This window comes from Saccostrea echinata, unplaced genomic scaffold, assembly GCF_033153115.1.
Source record: "Saccostrea echinata isolate AGI-Se365-2 ecotype Australia unplaced genomic scaffold, CSIRO_AGI_Sech_v1 ptg000062l, whole genome shotgun sequence".
Lineage (NCBI taxonomy): Eukaryota > Metazoa > Mollusca > Bivalvia > Ostreida > Ostreidae > Saccostrea > Saccostrea echinata.
The window spans coordinates 2,984,439-3,004,606 of NW_026889811.1; the positions used below are offsets into that span (position 1 = coordinate 2,984,439).

The window sequence follows — 20,168 nt, forward strand, 5'->3', positions numbered from 1 at the left end:
AAATCACTTCGACATATCCATGGTATTCAAGATATCGGTGTTCTAGATACTGAAGTTCAACTGTATATGTTATATATAATTAAAATACAGACTTGTATGTCCAAACAATCAACATGTAGATTGTTTGGACATACAAATCTGTATTTTAAAGTCTATGCCTCCTAGAACAAGTAAATACATACAAAGATTTACATAAGGTGAAAATTTTTTTTTAAAATTGGATTACGGATTTTTTATTTTATAAATTGGGTCGGTAGGTCGAAAAAAAAATTAAAAAAAAAAAAAATTTGGCATACTTCTAAATAATCAAAAATAAAATATGCCATATGTTTTGTTTGATTTTTATTTCGTATTCCATGTACATATGCTTAAATTGATTCACAAACCGCTGTTAGACAAAATTTCCTGCTCAGTCGTCATGGCACATGTGACAGTGAAGTCACTCTCTACCATCGGCTCATACATTTACTGTGTGAGAGAGAAACAAACGACAATTCTGCAAGGTAGATTGCCATGAAGTGTGTATTCCAAACCTGATCAATTTTAAAACCGAAAGTACAAAAGTTAAGGTATCTTTTCGTGAATGAAACCAATTTATAGTGTTCTTGTCGAAATTTTTCACAGTTTGCAGTCATCTGAATTTTTAGCTCACCTCAACGAAGTTGGGGGAGCTTATGTAATACCCTCGGCGTCGGCATCCCAGGTTAAGGTTTTTGGAGCAGTTTTCTTTTCAAGTACTTCTATGGCCTATATTAGTCAGAGATGCATGGAGGATGCTTCTTGTGTGTTTCATTGTACCAGTCAAGGTTTCAGATGCTGCAATTTCAGCTAAATAATGACCAGGTTAATGTTTTTGGAGCAGGTTAAAGTTTTTGGAGCAGGTTAAAGTTTTTGGAGCAGGTCTCATTTCCAAGTAACTATAAGCCCTATATTGACCAAACTTGCATGGTTGATATATCTAAGGATGCACACTACTGAACTTGCTTCAGATGCTGGATCTGACCTACATATTCCAGATGAGGGACTAGGTTAAAGTTTTTGGAGTAGATCTCATTTCCAAGTAACTATAAGTCCTATATTGACCAAACTTGCATGGATGATACATCTAAGGATGCACAATACTGGACTTGCTTCGGATGCTGGATCTGACCTATATTTTCCGGATAAGTGACCAGGTTAAGGTTTTTGGAGCAGATCTCATTTCCAAGTAACTATAAGCCCTATATTGACCAAACTTGCATGGATTATACATCTAAGGATGTACACTACTGGACTTGCTTCAGATGCTGAATCTGACGTATATTTTGTGAATGAGTGACCAGGTTAAAGTTTTTGGAGCAGATGTCATTTCCAAGTAACTGTAAGCCCTATATTGACTAAACTTGCATGGATGATACATCTAAGGATGCACACTACTGGACTTGCTTCGGATGCTGGATTTGACTTACGTTTTCCGGATGAGTGACCAGGTTAAAATTTTTGGAGCAGATGTCATTTCCAAGTAACTATAAACCCTATTTTGACCAAACTTGCATGGTTGATACATCTAAGGATGCACACTACTGAACTTGCTTCGGATGCTGGATCTGACCTACATATTCCAGATGAGTGACCAGGTTAAAGTTTTTGGAGCAGATCTCATTTCCAAGTAACTATAAGGCCTATCTGAACCAAACTTGCATGGATGATGCATCAAGGGACGAACAATCTCAAAACTTGCTTTGGATGCTGGATTTGACTTACATTTTCTGGATGAGTGACTAGTTTTAAGTTTTCAGATAAGTCTATTCCCAAGTAACTGCAAGCCCTATCAGACCAAAATTGTATAAATGTTGGATCTAGGGATGCACACTCCTAGATTATTAGTTTAGTGTGGGACCTTGCCTTACTTAAAGACAACATTCGTTGAGGTGAGCTCTGTAATCTCTGACTACCTATGTTTTTCTTTTGTACTTCTTTTAATTTATGTCGGTCAGTAAAAAAAAATTTGGTAAAGTGCATTTTTTTTGTCTATAAGTCAAAAAAATTCGGTCGGCGGATCCGTAATCCAACTAATAAAAAAACGTTCGCCTAAATTATCAACCAGTTATGTATATGTCATATCATTGTTGCCATAATGACTGTATAATATCAGGGATGTTAACTCTACCAGTAAAATTGGGTACCATTGTAAATTGGCAGGCTACCTGTATATACTATATATGTAGCTATAAAACATGGGGCAGGTTTTCACACCTTGTGAACTTGGAAACTTTACAAACCCTTATTAGGGCCCCAATCTGCTGATACCCTATAGTGATCAGTCTATCCGTCCCATTTCATTTGTCCAAATATATTTTCTCTCTCCTTTTCCATATCTGGCTTAACCTTCATATTGATCAAGAGTCAGATGTCAAGATCAAAGTTCAAGGTAAAAAAAACAATACCTGACTGTGCTAAATCTTTTTCTTGAGAATATTTTCTCTCCCATTGGCTCTGTCTGGTTCATATTTCACCCATGGAGTGTCCTTAATAAAGGGTGTGCAGCAAGCTGAAACAAAGTTTATAGGTCAGAGGTCAAGGTCATAGTCAATTTCTGAAAAATCCTTGTCAGGAGCATATTTTGTTTCCCATTATTCGTATTTCACCCAAACTTAACCCAAAGAGTTCATATGGGTAGAGGGTGCAGTGGCTTTGAACCAATTTACTTGATCTAAGGTCAAAGTCAGAGAATCTCTGTGTTAAATCCTTGTTTAAAGCCCATTTTCTTTCCATTTGGCCTTATCTGGCTTATAGTTTACCCATGTATTGCCTGTGGGTTAAGGGTGTGCAGCAACTTTGAATTAAGTTTCTAAAAAGCCCTGCTGGTTGTGGTATCAGGTGTCATTGTGTATTGACTGGTCTCACATTTATCACAGCTCAGATTCCCTGTTTGAAGTTCAGAAGACATTACCCGACTCCATAACATCCTGGGTGACACGAGCTTTGGTTGTGAGTCCTACCACTGGCTTACACATACCGGATATCACTCAGGTAAAAACAGTCATTCATGTAATGATATCATAAAGGTAAAAACAGTCACTTGGGTAATCAGGCAGATATCACATGGATAACAACATGTCACTCTGGTAATCAGGCAGATATCACACAGGTAAGAAAAAATCACCTTGGTAATGATGCAGATATCACCTAGGTAAAAAGAGTCACTTAGGTACTGAGGCAGATATCATTTAGGTAAAAAGAATCACTCTGGTAATTGGGCAGATATCACACAGGTAAAAACAGTCACTCAGATAATGACACAGATATCAAAAAAAAAAATCAATTGGGTAATGAAGCAGATATCACATTGGTAAATTCAGTCACTCAAATAGTGAGGCAGATTTCACTCAAATAAAATCAGTCACTCAAATGATTAGGCAGATATCACACAGATAAAAAAGGTCACTCGGATAATAAGGCAGATATCACACAGATAAAAACAGTCACTCAGGTAATGAAGCAGATATCACAAAGGTAAAAACTGCAGTCACTCGAGTAAGAAAATGGATATCACACAGGTGAAAAAGAGCCATTCAGGTAATATGGCAGTAAGTAAAAAGAAATCAGAAACCCCTACCTGAGAATAAAATACACAAAAAATTCACAATATTATGTTGTGTATAAATTATTAAATAAAAATTTGTATTAGTTGCCATAAATCTCAATTTCAATTTCCATTGTAAGCATCAGTTTTAAATAGATACAATTTGAATATGTTTTAAGGAAAATCATGATAAAAAATACATTCATCAGCATATTTCAAAGTAGATATCAAGAAAGTTTGTATTAATTGCTATAGATTGAAAGCTTCAAGTCGTTTTTCCTGGTGATCGACACGCCAGCATCCATTATACAAGGGGAAGTGTTTGAAGTGAAAGTTCTGGTGTTTAATTATGTAGAAAATGGACCTGAAGAACTACAGGTAGTCAAACCTTTCCAGATCACAAAAAAATTAACAGTACATTATAAAGTTTTATTCCTTCAAGAATTGGGTCATTATATTACATGTAAGTAAGAAAAGGAAGACCCATAAAGTTGAAATTTAAAAAAAAAACAATGATTTGATTCGATGGATTTGATTTAACAGTGAGTGATGTTAATGTCAATTTAGGCCAATGTGTCCTTGAAAGGGAAGATAGACAACACAGCAAAGATCTGGAACGAAGATTTGGACAGGGAACCAGCCTCATCTGAGGGGGTCAACAAAACCCTGTTGGTCAGTTATGCCTTATCACTGCACATTTTGTAAATAATGAATATGAGATGCATATCTGTATAATAAGTTTTAAATTGAAATCAAGTTTTTGAAATCAGGAATTCAGGGAAGTATATTGTGAGCTCATTAAGTTTTTAGACTACTGATCATGGACCAGAATTAAGAGCTTTTACAATAGTAAAGTGTCCATCATTTGTCTAGCTCTTTTTCCCTTTTAATTTGGCATATAAGTAAACTGCACCAAGGTACACAATCCAGTGAATTGTAATTTTTTTTTTTATTTTGATGAATGATGTTGCCATATTTACAAAAATTTAGAAATTTCTGTGAAACTCTTAAACACTACGTTCCTGTAGTTTTGTTCCCATTTCAATAAAACATGGTACACAAGTACACTGCACCAAGATACATAACTCTGTGTGTCTGTGTTTATTCTCAATTAAAGTGTGGCATGATGATTACTGAAAAAAGATTAATGTCTGAATTATTTTGCTATATCCTTAATTAGTGGTATCTGTGTAATCAGTTCATTAAGAATATAGATAGCCAATATGCATGTTTACCTTCAAGTATGTCTACCCAATATATTCAGGGAAGGATTAAGTATAGAACCTGTCTTGGAGTACTGAAGTTTTCTAATGAAATGAATTTAAGAAAATGCTCCTTAAAATAATTTTAGTTCAATATTTTTTTCTTTTGGGATCAGTAAAAATTTAATATAATAGATGAAAATTGTATTATTTTTACCTCTATGGAACAAGGAATTAGTTTGTTATATCGATAGATTCGTTGTATCAGAGTTCATTATAACCATAAAATTTTATGATATTTGTTAAAATTTTGATGGGGCTCCCGAAAAACTTCGCTATATCCATATATTCGCTATATCTGTGTTTGCACTAAATGAGTTTTACTGTACATAATTCTGAAAATGATAAACTGAAAGAAGTCAAGTCCAGATGATACTTTTCCATTCCACTTTTACATGTACAAACCAGTAGAGCTACAGTAACATCAGAGACTTCTGGTTTTCTTTGTATGTTATATATGTCGATCTGATGATGTAAGTCAATTGGAACTGTAACTTTTTTTTCTATCTGGACAGGTCAAGCGAGGACAGTCCAACATGTTTGCTGTGTGGGTTAGAAAGATGGACACAGATAAGTTCTCTCCCCTGTTAACTCTGACCGGGAAGGCTACAGCAGAGAGCGGGGGACAGAATTACATGGATAATCTGGAGAAAGTGGTCAGTGCGGAGGTAAGGATATTAAGCGTATTAAAGGTAAGATGTACTCAAATTAATGTAATTAAAGATTTAACAGGATTCGAGGCTGTATAACTCAAAAAAAAGATATTAACAGTTAAGTTACAGTAGATATAATGAATAATGACATTAGCAACAATTGTTTAAAACATATATTAGCATCAATTGTTTTGAACATATTCTATTGATAGCATTTCAATGGGATTGGACCCAAGTTCTAAAAATTTAGTTAATTAATATATTATTTGGTTACATGAGCCAGCTGTCAGGTGACCTTTTATATTCTCCCATTCATAAACTTTTGAAACAGAACCACTGGGCCAATTTCAGCATAAATTGCCTCAAAGGATCCTTGGGAAATTCAAGTTATTTTTTTTTATTGACTTTACAGGCTCCTTTTCAAAGGGAGCTAATTTAGAAATGATAAAAAATAGAATTGAAATTTAATGACAAAAGAAAAGTGGAAGCTTATTTATTATATAGTTAAGATTCAGTAGTGTTCTAACCAAGCTACTGTCATGTACATATGATTAACCACAGACAGAAAGTTTTGTCTCCACCACCCACCTAATATGATGGAGGAGCCCCAATAATTAGGTTAATTTTTGAACCACACCTTTTTTAGTTCCCTAATAAAAAAAATAAAATGAAAACATAACTGCATATATGCAAGATATGGCCATTCATATGCAAAAAGGAAATTTTTCTACTTCTAAAAATGTATAATACGGATTACAGAAAAAAAGGGTATGAATGGGATAATAACAATATATATACAAACTGTCTTCAGAGAATGCAGGCGTAACAAGGCAACAAATTGTTGAATTATTAGTATTTCATCATGTGATGCAGATTCAATTGGTCACATTGTTGCCCTTTAGACCAAGAAGAGCTGTACATTACAAAGAAGTAGATAAGAAAAAGGACTGCATGACATGGCTCAGTAAAAACTTGAGTTGTGAGATTCCTGTGTCCTTTAGGCTCATTGCCCCTTCATGTATCTTATAAGCACTTTATATTTACCTATTAATACCTTGTCCTAAACTTTTATAGCCCGAGGGACGTCGAGTTCAGAAGACGAAAGTGTTTAACTTGGAGACAGCAGGTGGATCAGATATACCTCCTGTAAGCATCTGGTTCCCAGACAATGCAGTGAAGGGATCAAAGTCTGTCTATGTCTTGGCTATGGGTGAGTACCGTAATATGTATTGATACAACACTTCGTGACTTCAACTGTTGTCTCATTTCAGTTGAAGTCAGTAATTTATGAAGTTTATCGTGATCAAGGGTTATTTTATTTCCAATGTTCAAAATGAGTTCTTGTTTTCCATGACATGTGAGTAACTTTGACCAACAGGTGACCTTCTGGGCCAAGCCCTGAACAACCCCGAGAGAATGATTAGTGTACCCACAGGCTGTGGGGAGCAGAACATCGCTACGACCGTACCTAACATCTACGTCCTGCAGTACCTTCGAGCTACACAGGCTGGGGAAACTAAACTGGAGGCCAGAATGATAAAGAATATCAAACAAGGTGTGTTTCATTTACCTGAGTCATTCACTTGACTTATTGCAGTCTGTTTATGTCTGTGGGTTTATAAACTTTTGAACATATTTGGCTCCTCTCTTGATTAGCTTCAGTTTCAACCAATTTTTGTATATAACATATTAACGATTTGTCTAAATTCAGCAAGTAATTTTGTGAGATTTTAAATATATCTATAGAATGACTCCAGTATAAAGGAATAATTTTCATTGTTATTTTATAGAAAATTCTGGAATAAAAAAAATGCCTCCTGCATCTAATTTTTGGCAATAAAGAGATTTTATAAAAGCCTCCTGCCACATCTGTTTTAAGAGAATTGGCCTGAGAACTGTAATATCAATTTTATGTAGCCTAATCATGGGCATTTATCAAGCAAACTGTTTCCTTTCTTGATTATATCCAATACTTAGCACTCTATCAAAATTGTGAAATTTGTGGCACCTGGGGTACATTCATTTCAGGTGGGCTAAACTGGTCATATCCTGAGTAACTTATGATATTCGGGTGATCTTGAAGGCCCATGGGCCTCTTGTTTCTGAAAGCTGGGTAAAATGTTCCTTTGGGCTCTTATTGTTTTTACAGGTTATCAGCAGGAGTTACAATACAAGAGAACTGATAATTCCTTCAGTGCCTTTGGTATGTCTGATCCTGCTGGAAGCACATGGTATGTTCTTACAGATCACGTTCTCATCTTACTGACTTCTTTTTTCCCCAGCAAATAGAGTATGACCTATCTGGCCTTGCTAGTTAACAGTTATTTAAAGTAATAGGAGTTTTTTTCCACTAGGAATTTCTTTAAAACTTAAAGGAGGTACCATATATGGATCAAGTCTGTTTCAGCTCAGTGTTATAGATATGGATGATTTAATTGTAAGCATAAGTTGTTACAGATAAAATAATCATACATTTTTTTTTACGATCCAGGTTAACAGCATTTGTGCTGAAGTCTTTTGCGGAGATTCATAGGATACTACCAGATCTAGTGGACCCCAAAGTAATGCAGGGGGCCACTTCCTGGCTGAATAACCAAGTAGGGGACCGGGGACAGGTCAGTGAACCAGGGAGGGTCATCCACACAGAGATGCAGGTATATACAGAAGTCAGGTAGAATTTATAAAGAGTTGTTTTAGTCATTCAGAAAGCAAGGTTCGAGGCTAATTATGATCCATGTTGGCAGAATAAGAAAAAAGTACATTTTTTTATTTCATCTTTTTAGGTCACCTGAGTCACTCAGGTGACCTATTGCTATCTGTTTTTGTCCGTCGTCGTCCATCGTGTGTTAACATTTGAACATTTTCAGCTTCTTCTCTGAAACCGCTCAACCAATTTCAACCAATTTTGGCATATAGCATTTATGGGTGAAGGGGAACAAAAATTTGTGAATTTCATGGTCCCTGCCCCCCTGGGGCCTGAGGGGTGGGGCTAAAACCACCAAAATTAATGCAATCTTTAAAAATCTTCTTCTTTATTCCTGGACATCAAGCAGTCAAACTGTTGGCATGATTGTAATAAGCATTAAGCCCTCTACCAAAATTGTGAAATTCATGGCCCCAGGGTCAGGGGTTCTGTTGCTAGGGCGGGGCTATATAGATCATATAGTGAAAGTGCATTATTTCTTTGAAAATCTTCTTCTCTGCTCCTGGGTATTATTGAGACAAATTGAATACATAGTTATGATATGCAAGGGTGACTCTACCAAAATAATGAAATTCATGACCCCAGGGTCAGGGGTTCTGGTGCTAGGGTGGGGCTATATAGATCATATAGTGAAAGTGCATTATTTCTTTGAAAATCTTCTTCTCTGCTCCTGGGTATTATTGAAACAAATTAAATACATAGTTATAATAAGCAAGGATGACTCTACCAAAATTGTGAAATTCATGGCCCCAGGGTCAGGGGTTCTGTTGCTAGGGCGGGGCTATATAGATCATATAGTGAAAGTGCATTATTTCTTTGAAAATCTTCTTCTCTGGTCCTGGGTATTATTGAAACAAATTAAATACATAGTCATGATAAGCAAGGGTGACTACCAAAATTGTGAAATTCATGGCCCCAAGGTCAGGGGTTCTGTTGCTAGGACAGGGCTCTATTTATTATATAGTGAAAATACATTAATTCTTTTTTTTCTGCTCCTGGGTATTATTTAAACAAACTAAGTATATAGTTGTGATAAGCAAGGATGCCTCTTCCAAAATTGTGAAATTCAAGGCCCTAGGGACAGGGATTCTGGTGCTAGGGCAGGGCTATATAGATCCTATAGTAAAGGTGAATTATTTCTTTGAAAATCTTCTTCTCTGCCCCTGGGTATTTTTTAAACAAACTATGTACTTCGTTATGATACGCAAGGATACCTCTTCCAAAATTGTGAATTTCATGGCCCCAGGGTCAAGGGTTCTGGTGAAAAGAGAGGGGGGAGGCTCTATTGATTATATAGTGAAAAAGCAAAATTTCTTTTAAAATATTCTTTTCTGCTTCTGGTTAAAAAGCAAAGAAGCTAAATATATAGTTATGATGAGCAAGAGTGCTTTTTCCAGAGTAGTGAATTTCATGACCCCTGGGTCAGATGTGCTGGTTTAAGGGTGGCTCTTGATAATATAGTGAAAATGCATTAATTCTATTAAATATTCCTGTCTGCTCTTTAGTGTTAAGCAGATAAACAAAGTGATTACTTATGATGAGCAAACTTCTGGTCCCAGGGTCAGAGGCTCTGGTATTTCTTGGGGGGGGGGGGGGGGGGCTCTATTGATAATATAGTGAATCTATACTAAAAATGCATTATTTCTTTAAAAATCTTCTCTGCACCTGGGCATATCAGAGGCAAAAAGAGTGAAAGTTTTAATAAGGAAGGGTATTTTTACCAGATTTTTGAACATCTGGACTATTTGGTCAAGTGTTCTGGTCCTTGCCTGGGCTCTATTAATTTGTATTCTACTGAGAGGAGTTATTCCCCTTTGCCATTTACTTTTGATGATTAATCACTGTAAAGTATTTGAAAGGTTAATAGAATAAGAGAATTATGCAAGAATTTTTATTGTATAATGCAAAAAGTACTTTCATAGTTTAAATGATCAGTAGACTTGTAAGTAGTAGATAAATAAAAATGAGACAAAAATTACTTGTTTTATTAAATATTCATCAAAGACCAAGAGAGTCCAATGTAAGACATTTCCACAAGGAATTAAAATAGTACAGAAGCACTGATAGTTTGTTAATATACTGTATGGTGGTAGTGATAAATTGGGAACAGATTTGAACCTAATTTATGAACTGTTTATGAATACTAAACTAATTATTTTTTTGATCCCGATCACCCTATTTTTCTTGCTTTTGGGCAACAAAGTTTCACCTTTCAGTTCATTTTATACTCTAGGGATCCTCTAAATTGTTGCATTATACTCAGGTGACCGTTAAGGCCCTTGAGCCTCTTGATTCGCCAGAGTAAGGATAAATTTGAAAACCTAATTCATTCTAATGCAGACTGTCTGGGCAAATACTAGTAAATGCATGATTGTAGTCAATATCTAAAATCCAAGAATTGAAATGCTGAAAAAATCTGAATATATTTTGTAATTTATTGTTTACTATGTATGATATTAATTAACTACATTTTGTTTTACATGTCTCTATATAATTGAAAAATTCTCGAATGGGATGTAAAACAACAAAATCAATCAATCATTTTGTTTTACAGGGCAGTGGGGCCAATTCCAGGGAGAAGTTAGCTGCTTTTGTGTTGTACTGCTATACTGAAGTCATTGCAGAGTTTGGGTCATCCCAAGATGCTGTTAGTTACTCCAATATCACTAATTATAGCAATCAGTACAAAATTCAAAATAATAGAATATTCATTGATGTAGATAACTTATTTTTAGCTCACCTCAAGGAAGTTGGGGGAGCTTATGTAATACCGTCGGCGTAAGCATCCCAGGTTCAAGTTTTTGGAGCAGGTACTTTTATGCCCTATATCAATCAGAGGTGCATGGAGTATGTTTTATGGTACCAGTCAAGGTTTCAGATGTTGCAATTTTAGCTAAAGAAAGACCAGGTTAATGTTTTTGGAGCAGGTTAAAGTTTTTGGAGCAGATCTCATTTCCAAGTAACTGTATGTCCTATGTTGACCAAACATGCAAGGATGATACATTTAAGGATGCACAATACTGGACTTGCTTCGTATGCTGGAACTGACCTACATTTTCCAGATGAGTGACCAGGTTAAAGTTTTTGGAGCAGGTCTCATTTCCAAGTAACTATAAATCCTATGTTGACCAAACTTGCAAGGATGATACATCAGGATGCACACTACTGGACATGCTTCGGATGCTGGATCTGACCTACATTTTCTGGATGAGTGAACAAGTTAAAGTTTTTGGAGCAGGTTCATTCTAAAGTAACTATAAGCCCCATGTTGACCAAACTTGCATACATCTAAAGGTGCACACTATCAACCAGGCTTGCTCCGGATGCTGGATATACATTTTCCAGATAATGGACCAGGTTTATGTTTTGGGTGCAAGTCTATTACAAAGAGACTATAAGGTATTTCTGAACCAAAGTTGCAGCTACGGATGCACACTACTGGACGTGCTTCGGATGCTGGATCTGACCTACATTTTCTGGATGAGTGACCAGGTTAAAGTTTTTGGAGCAGGTCCATTGCCAAGAAACTATAAGGCCTATCTGAACCAAACTTGCATGGATGATGCACCAAGGGACGAACACTTTCAAACTTCCTTTGGATGCTGGATTCGATGTACATTTTCTGGATGAGTGACTAGTTTAAAGTTTTTAGATAAGTCCATTCCTAAGTAACTGCAAGCCCTATCAGACCAAAATTGTATAAATGTTACATCTAGGGATACACACTACTAGATTATTAGTTTAGTGTGGGACTTTGCCTTATTTAAAGACAACATTCATTGAGGTGAGCTCTGTAATCTCTGATTTCCTATGTTTGCTTAGAATTTTGAAGATTTTATCTTTTCAAATTTTGTTCATGCACTTGATAGGAACGACTTTATAACTTCATTGAATGGTGAGAGTAAAACGAAACCTTGTCACATGTTAGTCTCTGTCTGAATGCTGTCAAATCCTGTAAGTATATAGCGACAGTATGGAGATGTCAGTAATATTGTTATTTAACCCTACAGATTTATATTGCTGCAAGTCAAAAGATGGATGCTATTGAAACTTTCCTGAAGAGTAATCTCCCCTCGGCAGTGACCAATCCCTACTACACATCACTGCTGACATATGCCCTTGCAGTAGATGGGTCGTCAACAAGAGAAGTAAGCAAGATGGCACAACAACTTATGGACAATGCTACAACCTTCCTGGATGGTAATACCTCTTTCGTGTTTAATGTTGAAACTAATTATAACCTGCAAACCAAGTTGGAAAGGGGGGGGGGGGGGGTATATGGGAATCACCTTGTCCGTCTGTCTGTGAAACCTTGTCTTGGCTAGAACTTTGTTATGGGGAAACACTGGAAGCTCATATTTGGAACAAAGATTACTTGTGACCCTAGGGTGTCTCATGACCTTGAACCAAGGGCTGAAAAGTATAAAATTCTTGTCTGGGCTATAACTTTGTAAGGGAGAATCATTGGAAGCTCATACTTGGTACAGAGATTTTTCATGGCCCGAGAGTGTGTCATGACCTTGACCCAAGGTCATTCTGGCAAGTTCAAGGTCAAGGGATTTGACCACATGACCAACCTGTATTTATATCCCGATAAAAGGTGAAAGGTGATACTTTATTTCGGAAATAAAACATGTATGAAGACATTGGTATGCAGGGGGATATTTACACAAAATCTTTCTAATGGAGTATTTCAAATAGCATAAATTATCCCCACTCATAAATTTCCATGTATACAGAAGATGATTACTATTTAGAGCCATAGAAATCTTCATGATATATTTATGAGATAGTCATGGGTGCTGTTTTTAGATACATTTTGAGGTGAGCAAAGCTGTAGAGAAACTTCTGATACAGGGATGATTGAGTTTTATCCTTGATATGTTTTGGGTGGTGCAGTTTTTTTGCTACTGGAGAAGTAAAGTGTACTCTGTGAGATAATGTTTTTTTTATTACAAAAGCACTCAAATGTGCTTTATAAAAAATTTCAGGATGTTGATTTGATGAACTACTTTGATTTACAGGAGCTGTAGAGATGAAATGTCTGGGTGAGAACTGTAAGGGTGGGGACAGTGATGGGGGTACAGGAAGACCTATCCCCATGCTGAGGGACTACCAGGTTAAGGAGCCCTCTCCCTCCAGTATAGAGATGACGGGGTATCTCTTACTGACTCTACTGAAGACCGACAGATCAGACGACGCTCGTCCTTTCTTACGATGGCTCAACAGCAAACGGAACAGTCTCGGAGGCTGGTACTCCACACAGGTAACGGAACAGTCTCGGAGGCTGGTACTCCACACAGGTAACGGAACAGTCTCGGAGGCTGGTACTCCACACAGCAAACGGAACAGTCTCGGAGGCTGGTACTCCACACAGGTAACGGAACAGTCTCGGAGACTGGTACTCCACACAGGTGTGATATTAGATGTTTAGTACACCACACAGGTTTGATATTGGCAGGTGGAGCAACCAGAAAGCAATTAGACATAACTATGAATAGGGTATATACCCCAGTGCTGATATGGGAGATAGGAAAAATATTATGGAGTATAGCTATTTACGAGTCATTTTCAGCTTCAAGAGACCATCTATCATAGAGACAAAACATCAGAATAAACCAGGATGATATGTATAAAATTTGTATTTATTGTTTTGCTTCTAAATCTGTGATCTTTAAATGATATATTTTAACAATACTTCCAGGATACAGTAGTGGGCTTGAAAGCCCTGTCAGAATTTGTCAGGAGTCAATCAAACAACAGGAATATTCAGATTGATGTAGTAATAACAGCCAAACAGAATTCCGAAGTATTGAAGACCGAGACTATACAGATCACCCCGGAAACACGATTACTACTGCAGAGGGCAGAGGTAAGGTCACTCAAGTGTTAAATGTAGTGGAGACATGTGATGGTCTCAAAGTTTAGTGGGATGATCTCCGCAGTTACTATAGAGTCTGTGTCTCAAATCTGGCATGAGTTCAGGTACTTAATGACCATAGATGGATGTGACCTCCTCAGTTACCATAGAGTCAGTGTCTCAAATCTGGCATGAGTTCAAAGGTACTTAATGACCATTGATAAGTGTGAGAGTTCAAAGAGAAATAATAATCTACATTCTGTTGACAAGAAAAGGCAATTTTTGGTCTTTCACATATTTAGATACTTTTTGATATCCTAAACAATCAAATGTTTCTAAATTGTAATTTTTTCCCCCACATATTAAGGCTATTTTATGAATAGTTAATCAGAATGCACAGCATATATCTATTGTCTAGGGCAAAGAGAATTCTTAATTAAGATAACTAGATGTGATATAACTTTCCTTTTCCAGTTTCCTATCGATACAACCAGCCTGGAAATCCGTCCTAGTCAAGCCGGAGAAGCTGTTCTTAGTGTAGGGAGCTTTTATTATCTTGTTTTTATTATTTTGTAGTGTACAACAGTTTTTTCTTGGTAGCTTAGAAAACATCTGTGTACTTTTATAACTAGAATTTGTCCATTATCTGTCTTTCAGTAAACATAATAATTATGTTCCCCAAACGAAGTTTGGGAACATATTGTTTTTACTCTGTTTCTTATTATTATTATTATTATTATTATTATTATTCTTTTTTTCTACTTTCTTCTCCGGTACTTTTTTGTCCGGGAGTGTTCTCATAGAACCACTCATCCGATTGACATGAAACCTTTTTAGGGTTAATAGGCATGTTGTGTAGGTGTGTGGAACGAAGGTCATTTTGCGCGCACATGCATGCACGTGCGCGCGCGTGCAATGATTGAAATGACTGATATACTTGATGAAGCCGTAACTTTTATATTTCTTGATCAATTGCTTTGAAACTCAAAATATAAAGATATATTAGTAGTCTAGACAAGACAACATGGTCAAATTAGCGTGAACTCACGCGCATGCATGTGCGCTCTTCTCTGATTGGCTGATACAAAAATCTCAATAATTTCCTTGTTTTTTGACAAAATACTTTGAAATTTAGAATATAAGTATATATTATAAGGTGCTACAACATGTTATATAGGAAATTTCTTGAAAACACGCGCATGCAGGTGTGCTGCAAACTGATTGGTTGAAACTTTAAATGTCTTTAACTCCCTTGGTTTTTAACAAAACAGGATGAAATTTAAGACATGGATAGGCACATAGAGCTCCTACATTATGATACTATCAAAATTGAATGCAAGGCCATGCATGCGCGTATGCTGAATTTTGATTGGCTAATACTTAAAGGGTTACATCTCTCTTATTTTTCAATGAAATTCTTTAATATTTAAAACAAATGTATGTATTGTGAGACACTATAAGATAATTAATGTAAAAAATGTAGCTATTAGATTGGCTCATACCCATATGGCTATATCGGAGTAGTTTTCCAATGAAATACCCTTAAAAATAAAGTGTCCATCTATATTACAAAAGTATTGTCTAATTTATTGAAGCTTGTAGGGAATGGGGCATCACAAGGGATTGGGGAGCCGTTTGGGGAACATCTGTAACGGTTCCCGTTACAATTAGCACTAGTTCATATTGTATAAAAAGTAGACTTCAAGTTTGTCACTTCAACAATTGGACATGGACAAAAAAATGCCATTACAGTCAGGTTAAAGATGCCTTTAGAACACACAATAAATTACTTTGAAAAATGCTATCTAGTAGTACATGTATATTTATTTTGTCATTGTAATACTAATGCTATATGTTATATTGAACAGGTTGTGTGGCAGTATAATCTTGTGAATGATTTGATAGATAACGACCTCCAGGTTACCATTGGAAAGTATACGATAAACGACAACATATATGACATCAACCCATGTGTTAGGTAAGAAATCTATGACAGCAACAAAATACATATTTCCTGCAATTAAAAGTTTAGTTTGTTCAATAGGTAATAAATATATTTTAAATTTTAGCTCCACTGGAGCTTATGCCTTAGTAGTGTGTCCATCATCCATCCACCTGTCTGTCTGTATACAATTTTTAGAAAGCTATTCCTCATTCTGTTTTGGTTGTATTTCAAAAGACTTGGTGCACAAGTACACTGTAATAAAATACATAATTCTTTGATTTGGTTTTTAATTTCGACAAACAGTGTTGCCGTGGTCACCAAAGATAGAAATTTCTTTGTAATTCTTTAATAAAAATGTGACTCCTCCTACAGTTTTTGTCCCATTTCAGTAAGAATTGGTACATGTACACAAATAGACTATACTAAGATATATAATTCTTTTTATCATTTTTTTATTTAGTATAAAAAATGTTGCCATGGTTACTAAAAATAGAAATTTCTGTGAGATTCTTTCATAATGCTATTACTACAGTTAAAATCTGATTTCAATAAGACTTACCGTAAATTGGTACAGAAGTAAACTTTACTTAGATAAGTTATTCCATTTATTTGTCCTTAAATTTTGACTATCATGCAATGTTGCCATTTTTTAATAAATAGAAATCTCTGTCAAATTCTTCAAAGTATTTTTCCTCCTACAGTTTTGGTCAAATTTCAATTAGACTTGGTACACATGTAGACTATGCTAAGAAACAAAGTAAACACCAGTAGAGCTACAGTCTCATCAGACTTCTGGTGTCTTTTTGTTCAGGTACCTGGGATCTGGTCCCAGTAACATGGCTCTGGTATCGGTTACCATGGGATCAGGGATGATGCCTGATGTGGAAAAACTGGAACAGAATTCTAAGCTGTCAAAAGTAGAGGTTGATGGATCAGTGGTCCATATTTACTTAAACGAGGTGAGAATTTTACCCACAAACAACTACTCAAAACACAATAAGATTAACTATATTTTGTGAATTAATTTATCATTGCCAAGTGTTGTTTTAATGGCCCACAGAATTTTAATGTGAAGAAATTGCATATGATATAATTAACAGTATTATTTTCCTTTATAGTTTAGAATTTTTATAAGCTCATATTAGCTGAAAACCTGAGTTTTGCCAATCAGAGTGTATCCATGAAAGAAGCTAGAATAAATCTGCAAGTTTCTAAGTTTACTTGAGTTCTTGCCCTTGGACTTTAAAAATTTCTTTTGTGTAATTAAAAAAAAGCTGAACTTAGAAAAATAGTTCAAAAGGTCAAAACACATACTGCTGCTGTTAAAGATGGATGTTTGCTTTTTGAAAGATCACTTTAGAATCATTTAGATATTTGTCAATAGCAATAAATATAAGTACTGCTGTAACTTTAATAACTGTAATGTCTGTTATTTATAGGTTACCAAGGAAAGCCAGTGTATGAGGTTCCGAGCTGTACAGGTATCAAAAGTTACAGATGCTAAAGAAGTCCCTGTCAAAGCCATGTTGTACTATGAGCCAGGTCAGTAGACATATTTTTATGAATAAACTTTATCAGTAGAAGATGATGAGCAATCAGGTTCACCTGGCTTAAGCTCCCACCCAGGGGCTAATGTGTTTTAGGTTTGGTTGCTTTTTATTGTGATATAATTTTGGAAGGGAAAGATTTGTAATACAAATAAAAATACTATTGTATACTAACAGCACTGTTTTATGATAGCTCTATATATTTTATAACTTACAGATGCAATAATTTTTCAACTTGATGAAAAAGTAAACAAATGGTTTATTCTTTAGATAATTGGTAAATTAAGATTTATGATGTTATATTTCTGAAGGTTTTTGTTTACTTTATATAACATACAGAGGTGTCAGCGGTAGTATCCTACAACCCCTCAACCTCCAACAGAGTGAATTTCTGTGTTGATCAGATTTGTGCACATGCTGGTCATGTGACTCCACTCAGCCTCTTTTTGGTGATCACTGTGTCATTGGCAGCCATGTTCTTTGGGAGACATATCAACTGAGAGGGGACATGCATCAACCTTAATTTGATCAAAGAAATTAATTAGCCCTTAGATTATCTAGATTTTTTGACAGTTATATGTAAAGATTTGTCATAATTTGAACAGAGATGTTTTAATGAGCTTAAATATATTTAGATTTTATGTATTGTAGAGATTTTTAAATTTGCATAATATTATCCTGTAATTTGTTCAGGATGTATGTGGGAAATGTTGACATAACATTTATCAACTTTATTTATGTTTAATTACAATTTAAAAAGTAAATGTGTAAAATTTATTTTGGAAATTTATGAATTTTGATTTTTAAATTATTTTTTAATGTAATTTTTACAACCAAAGTTAAGCAGTAAACATGCCAGGAATTTTTGACTGGATTTTAGAAACTTTTGTTATGTTTGTGGTCGTTTTTCATATGCTTGAATGTTTTGTCTTTGTTAACTTTCTAGATTTCCCATTTTTCTGTACAGAAAGTAAAATTTACTGAAACTTTACTGTACAGTCAAATTAAAAAATGCACATATTTAGTACGCAGTCAACATTCCAATGTTTTTTTTTTTCCTTTTAAACATGTACATTGCTGTATTTAATGTATTTTGCATAATTCATAGTTTAACACCTGAATTTTAGAGATGATGTTTGGACAAGTTATATTCTTCATATTAGGGAGATCAGAGGTTAAATGTAATTTATTAACTAAGAAATTTTCTACCTCCATTAATGTTCCATTCACTTGCAGATATTTTTGTTTGATTTTAAAAGTGACACATTAATCAAATAATGAAATAGTTCAGTGTTAAAAACAACTGAAATTCTGTTATCTTATTATTACTTGGTAATTAATCCATTTATCCACTAAATCTGAGACACAGAAGAATAATGTGATAACTATATACATGTACTGTATGTTAATTGACTCCGCAGTTGTCTGTAATGTTTTATGCTCAGCTTTTCAAGGTTGTAATCACAAATACAGTAAAACATTCTTATAGCAAAGTGTCAGGGAGAGACAACTTCTGAATGTAATGAATTATATCAAATTCAGAATATAATTACTTTGCTGTAAGTTGAATTCATTATACATGTTTAACTGTATTTGAAAATCCCTTCTAAACCCTTATTTAGACAATACATGTATATTCAGGAACCTGCAGATTGAGGAGTGATCCTTTTCATCTATTTTTTATGGAAATAATCTAAATATATCTTGAGAATTTGGACTTTTGTTATGATCACAGAAGTAGGGAATTTGAATACGATATGAATATATATATATATATATATATATATATATATATATATATATATATAGTATATAGTACTTAATATCTAAAGTGGAAATGATTTGAGGCTGGTAATATTCATATTTATACCTTGTAGTCATAAACATTTCCACCAAATATCATTCTTGCTTTTAATGCAGAGATTATAAATATTTATAAGAAAAAAGAGGGTTCCATTGTACAAATGATTGAGAAAATATCTAGAATATTTCTAGACTTTGTAAAACTATGAAAAAATCATGCAGGCATGACATGAAATCCAATTATAATTGTAAGTTTACATTTATATATTTGTAACAAGAGTATTTTTAAAGAATTTTGTTTTTTACTTCATTGATTTCTGCATTTTTGAAGTACTACGTATATTTTCCCTACAATTTCTGTATATGTCTTGTATGTTTGTATATTTCTCTATTTCTTTTTATATTTTCTCTAATACTGACAACTATAAACAGAATATACTTATGTTATTGTCTATATTTAGCATTAAACCTTATTGTATCTTGTAATAAAATTTTCTCAATTTTTCGGAATTTCTTTTTATAGGTCAAGACTTCTATATTAATACATGTTACATTCATCTAGCTTTTTGATGTGTAAAATATTCAATGTTTACCCCCAGCCATGAATATGGTTGAGGCATATATATATATAGTGTTTGTCATGTCTCTCTTCCATTCTTCTGTCTTTCTGCCCGGTGTCACACTGCATTTAGCTCAGTTTTTAAGAAACTGTTCAAGATATTTTAAAAATTCATACGTATTGGTGAAAGCTACTGAACTGTGCCATAAGTGTTTGACTTTGTCCTTCCATGTGACCCTGACCTCACTATTCCCTATTTTGTGTTTCATT

The 20,168-nt window shown here is 34.8% G+C and overlaps 1 protein-coding gene across 1 annotated transcript in view; it reads left to right on the forward strand.

Moving 5' to 3' along the window:
* Positions 1-18,260, forward strand: part of LOC133175436 (CD109 antigen-like) — a 203,445-nt gene extending 185,185 nt beyond the window's left edge. The window contains exons 24-40 of the mRNA XM_061310542.1: positions 2,898-3,012; positions 3,821-3,943; positions 4,133-4,237; positions 5,343-5,495; positions 6,555-6,690; positions 6,859-7,035; positions 7,630-7,711; positions 7,972-8,134; positions 10,739-10,831; positions 12,195-12,384; positions 13,209-13,450; positions 13,889-14,056; positions 14,519-14,581; positions 15,913-16,022; positions 16,801-16,948; positions 17,429-17,531; positions 17,876-18,260. Coding sequence (XP_061166526.1) covers positions 2,898-3,012; positions 3,821-3,943; positions 4,133-4,237; positions 5,343-5,495; positions 6,555-6,690; positions 6,859-7,035; positions 7,630-7,711; positions 7,972-8,134; positions 10,739-10,831; positions 12,195-12,384; positions 13,209-13,450; positions 13,889-14,056; positions 14,519-14,581; positions 15,913-16,022; positions 16,801-16,948; positions 17,429-17,531; positions 17,876-18,036 — 2,332 coding nt within the window. The 3' untranslated portion in view covers positions 18,037-18,260. The remainder of the gene's footprint in view (positions 1-2,897; positions 3,013-3,820; positions 3,944-4,132; positions 4,238-5,342; positions 5,496-6,554; positions 6,691-6,858; positions 7,036-7,629; positions 7,712-7,971; positions 8,135-10,738; positions 10,832-12,194; positions 12,385-13,208; positions 13,451-13,888; positions 14,057-14,518; positions 14,582-15,912; positions 16,023-16,800; positions 16,949-17,428; positions 17,532-17,875) is intronic.
* The last annotated feature ends 1,908 nt before the right edge of the window (positions 18,261-20,168 follow it).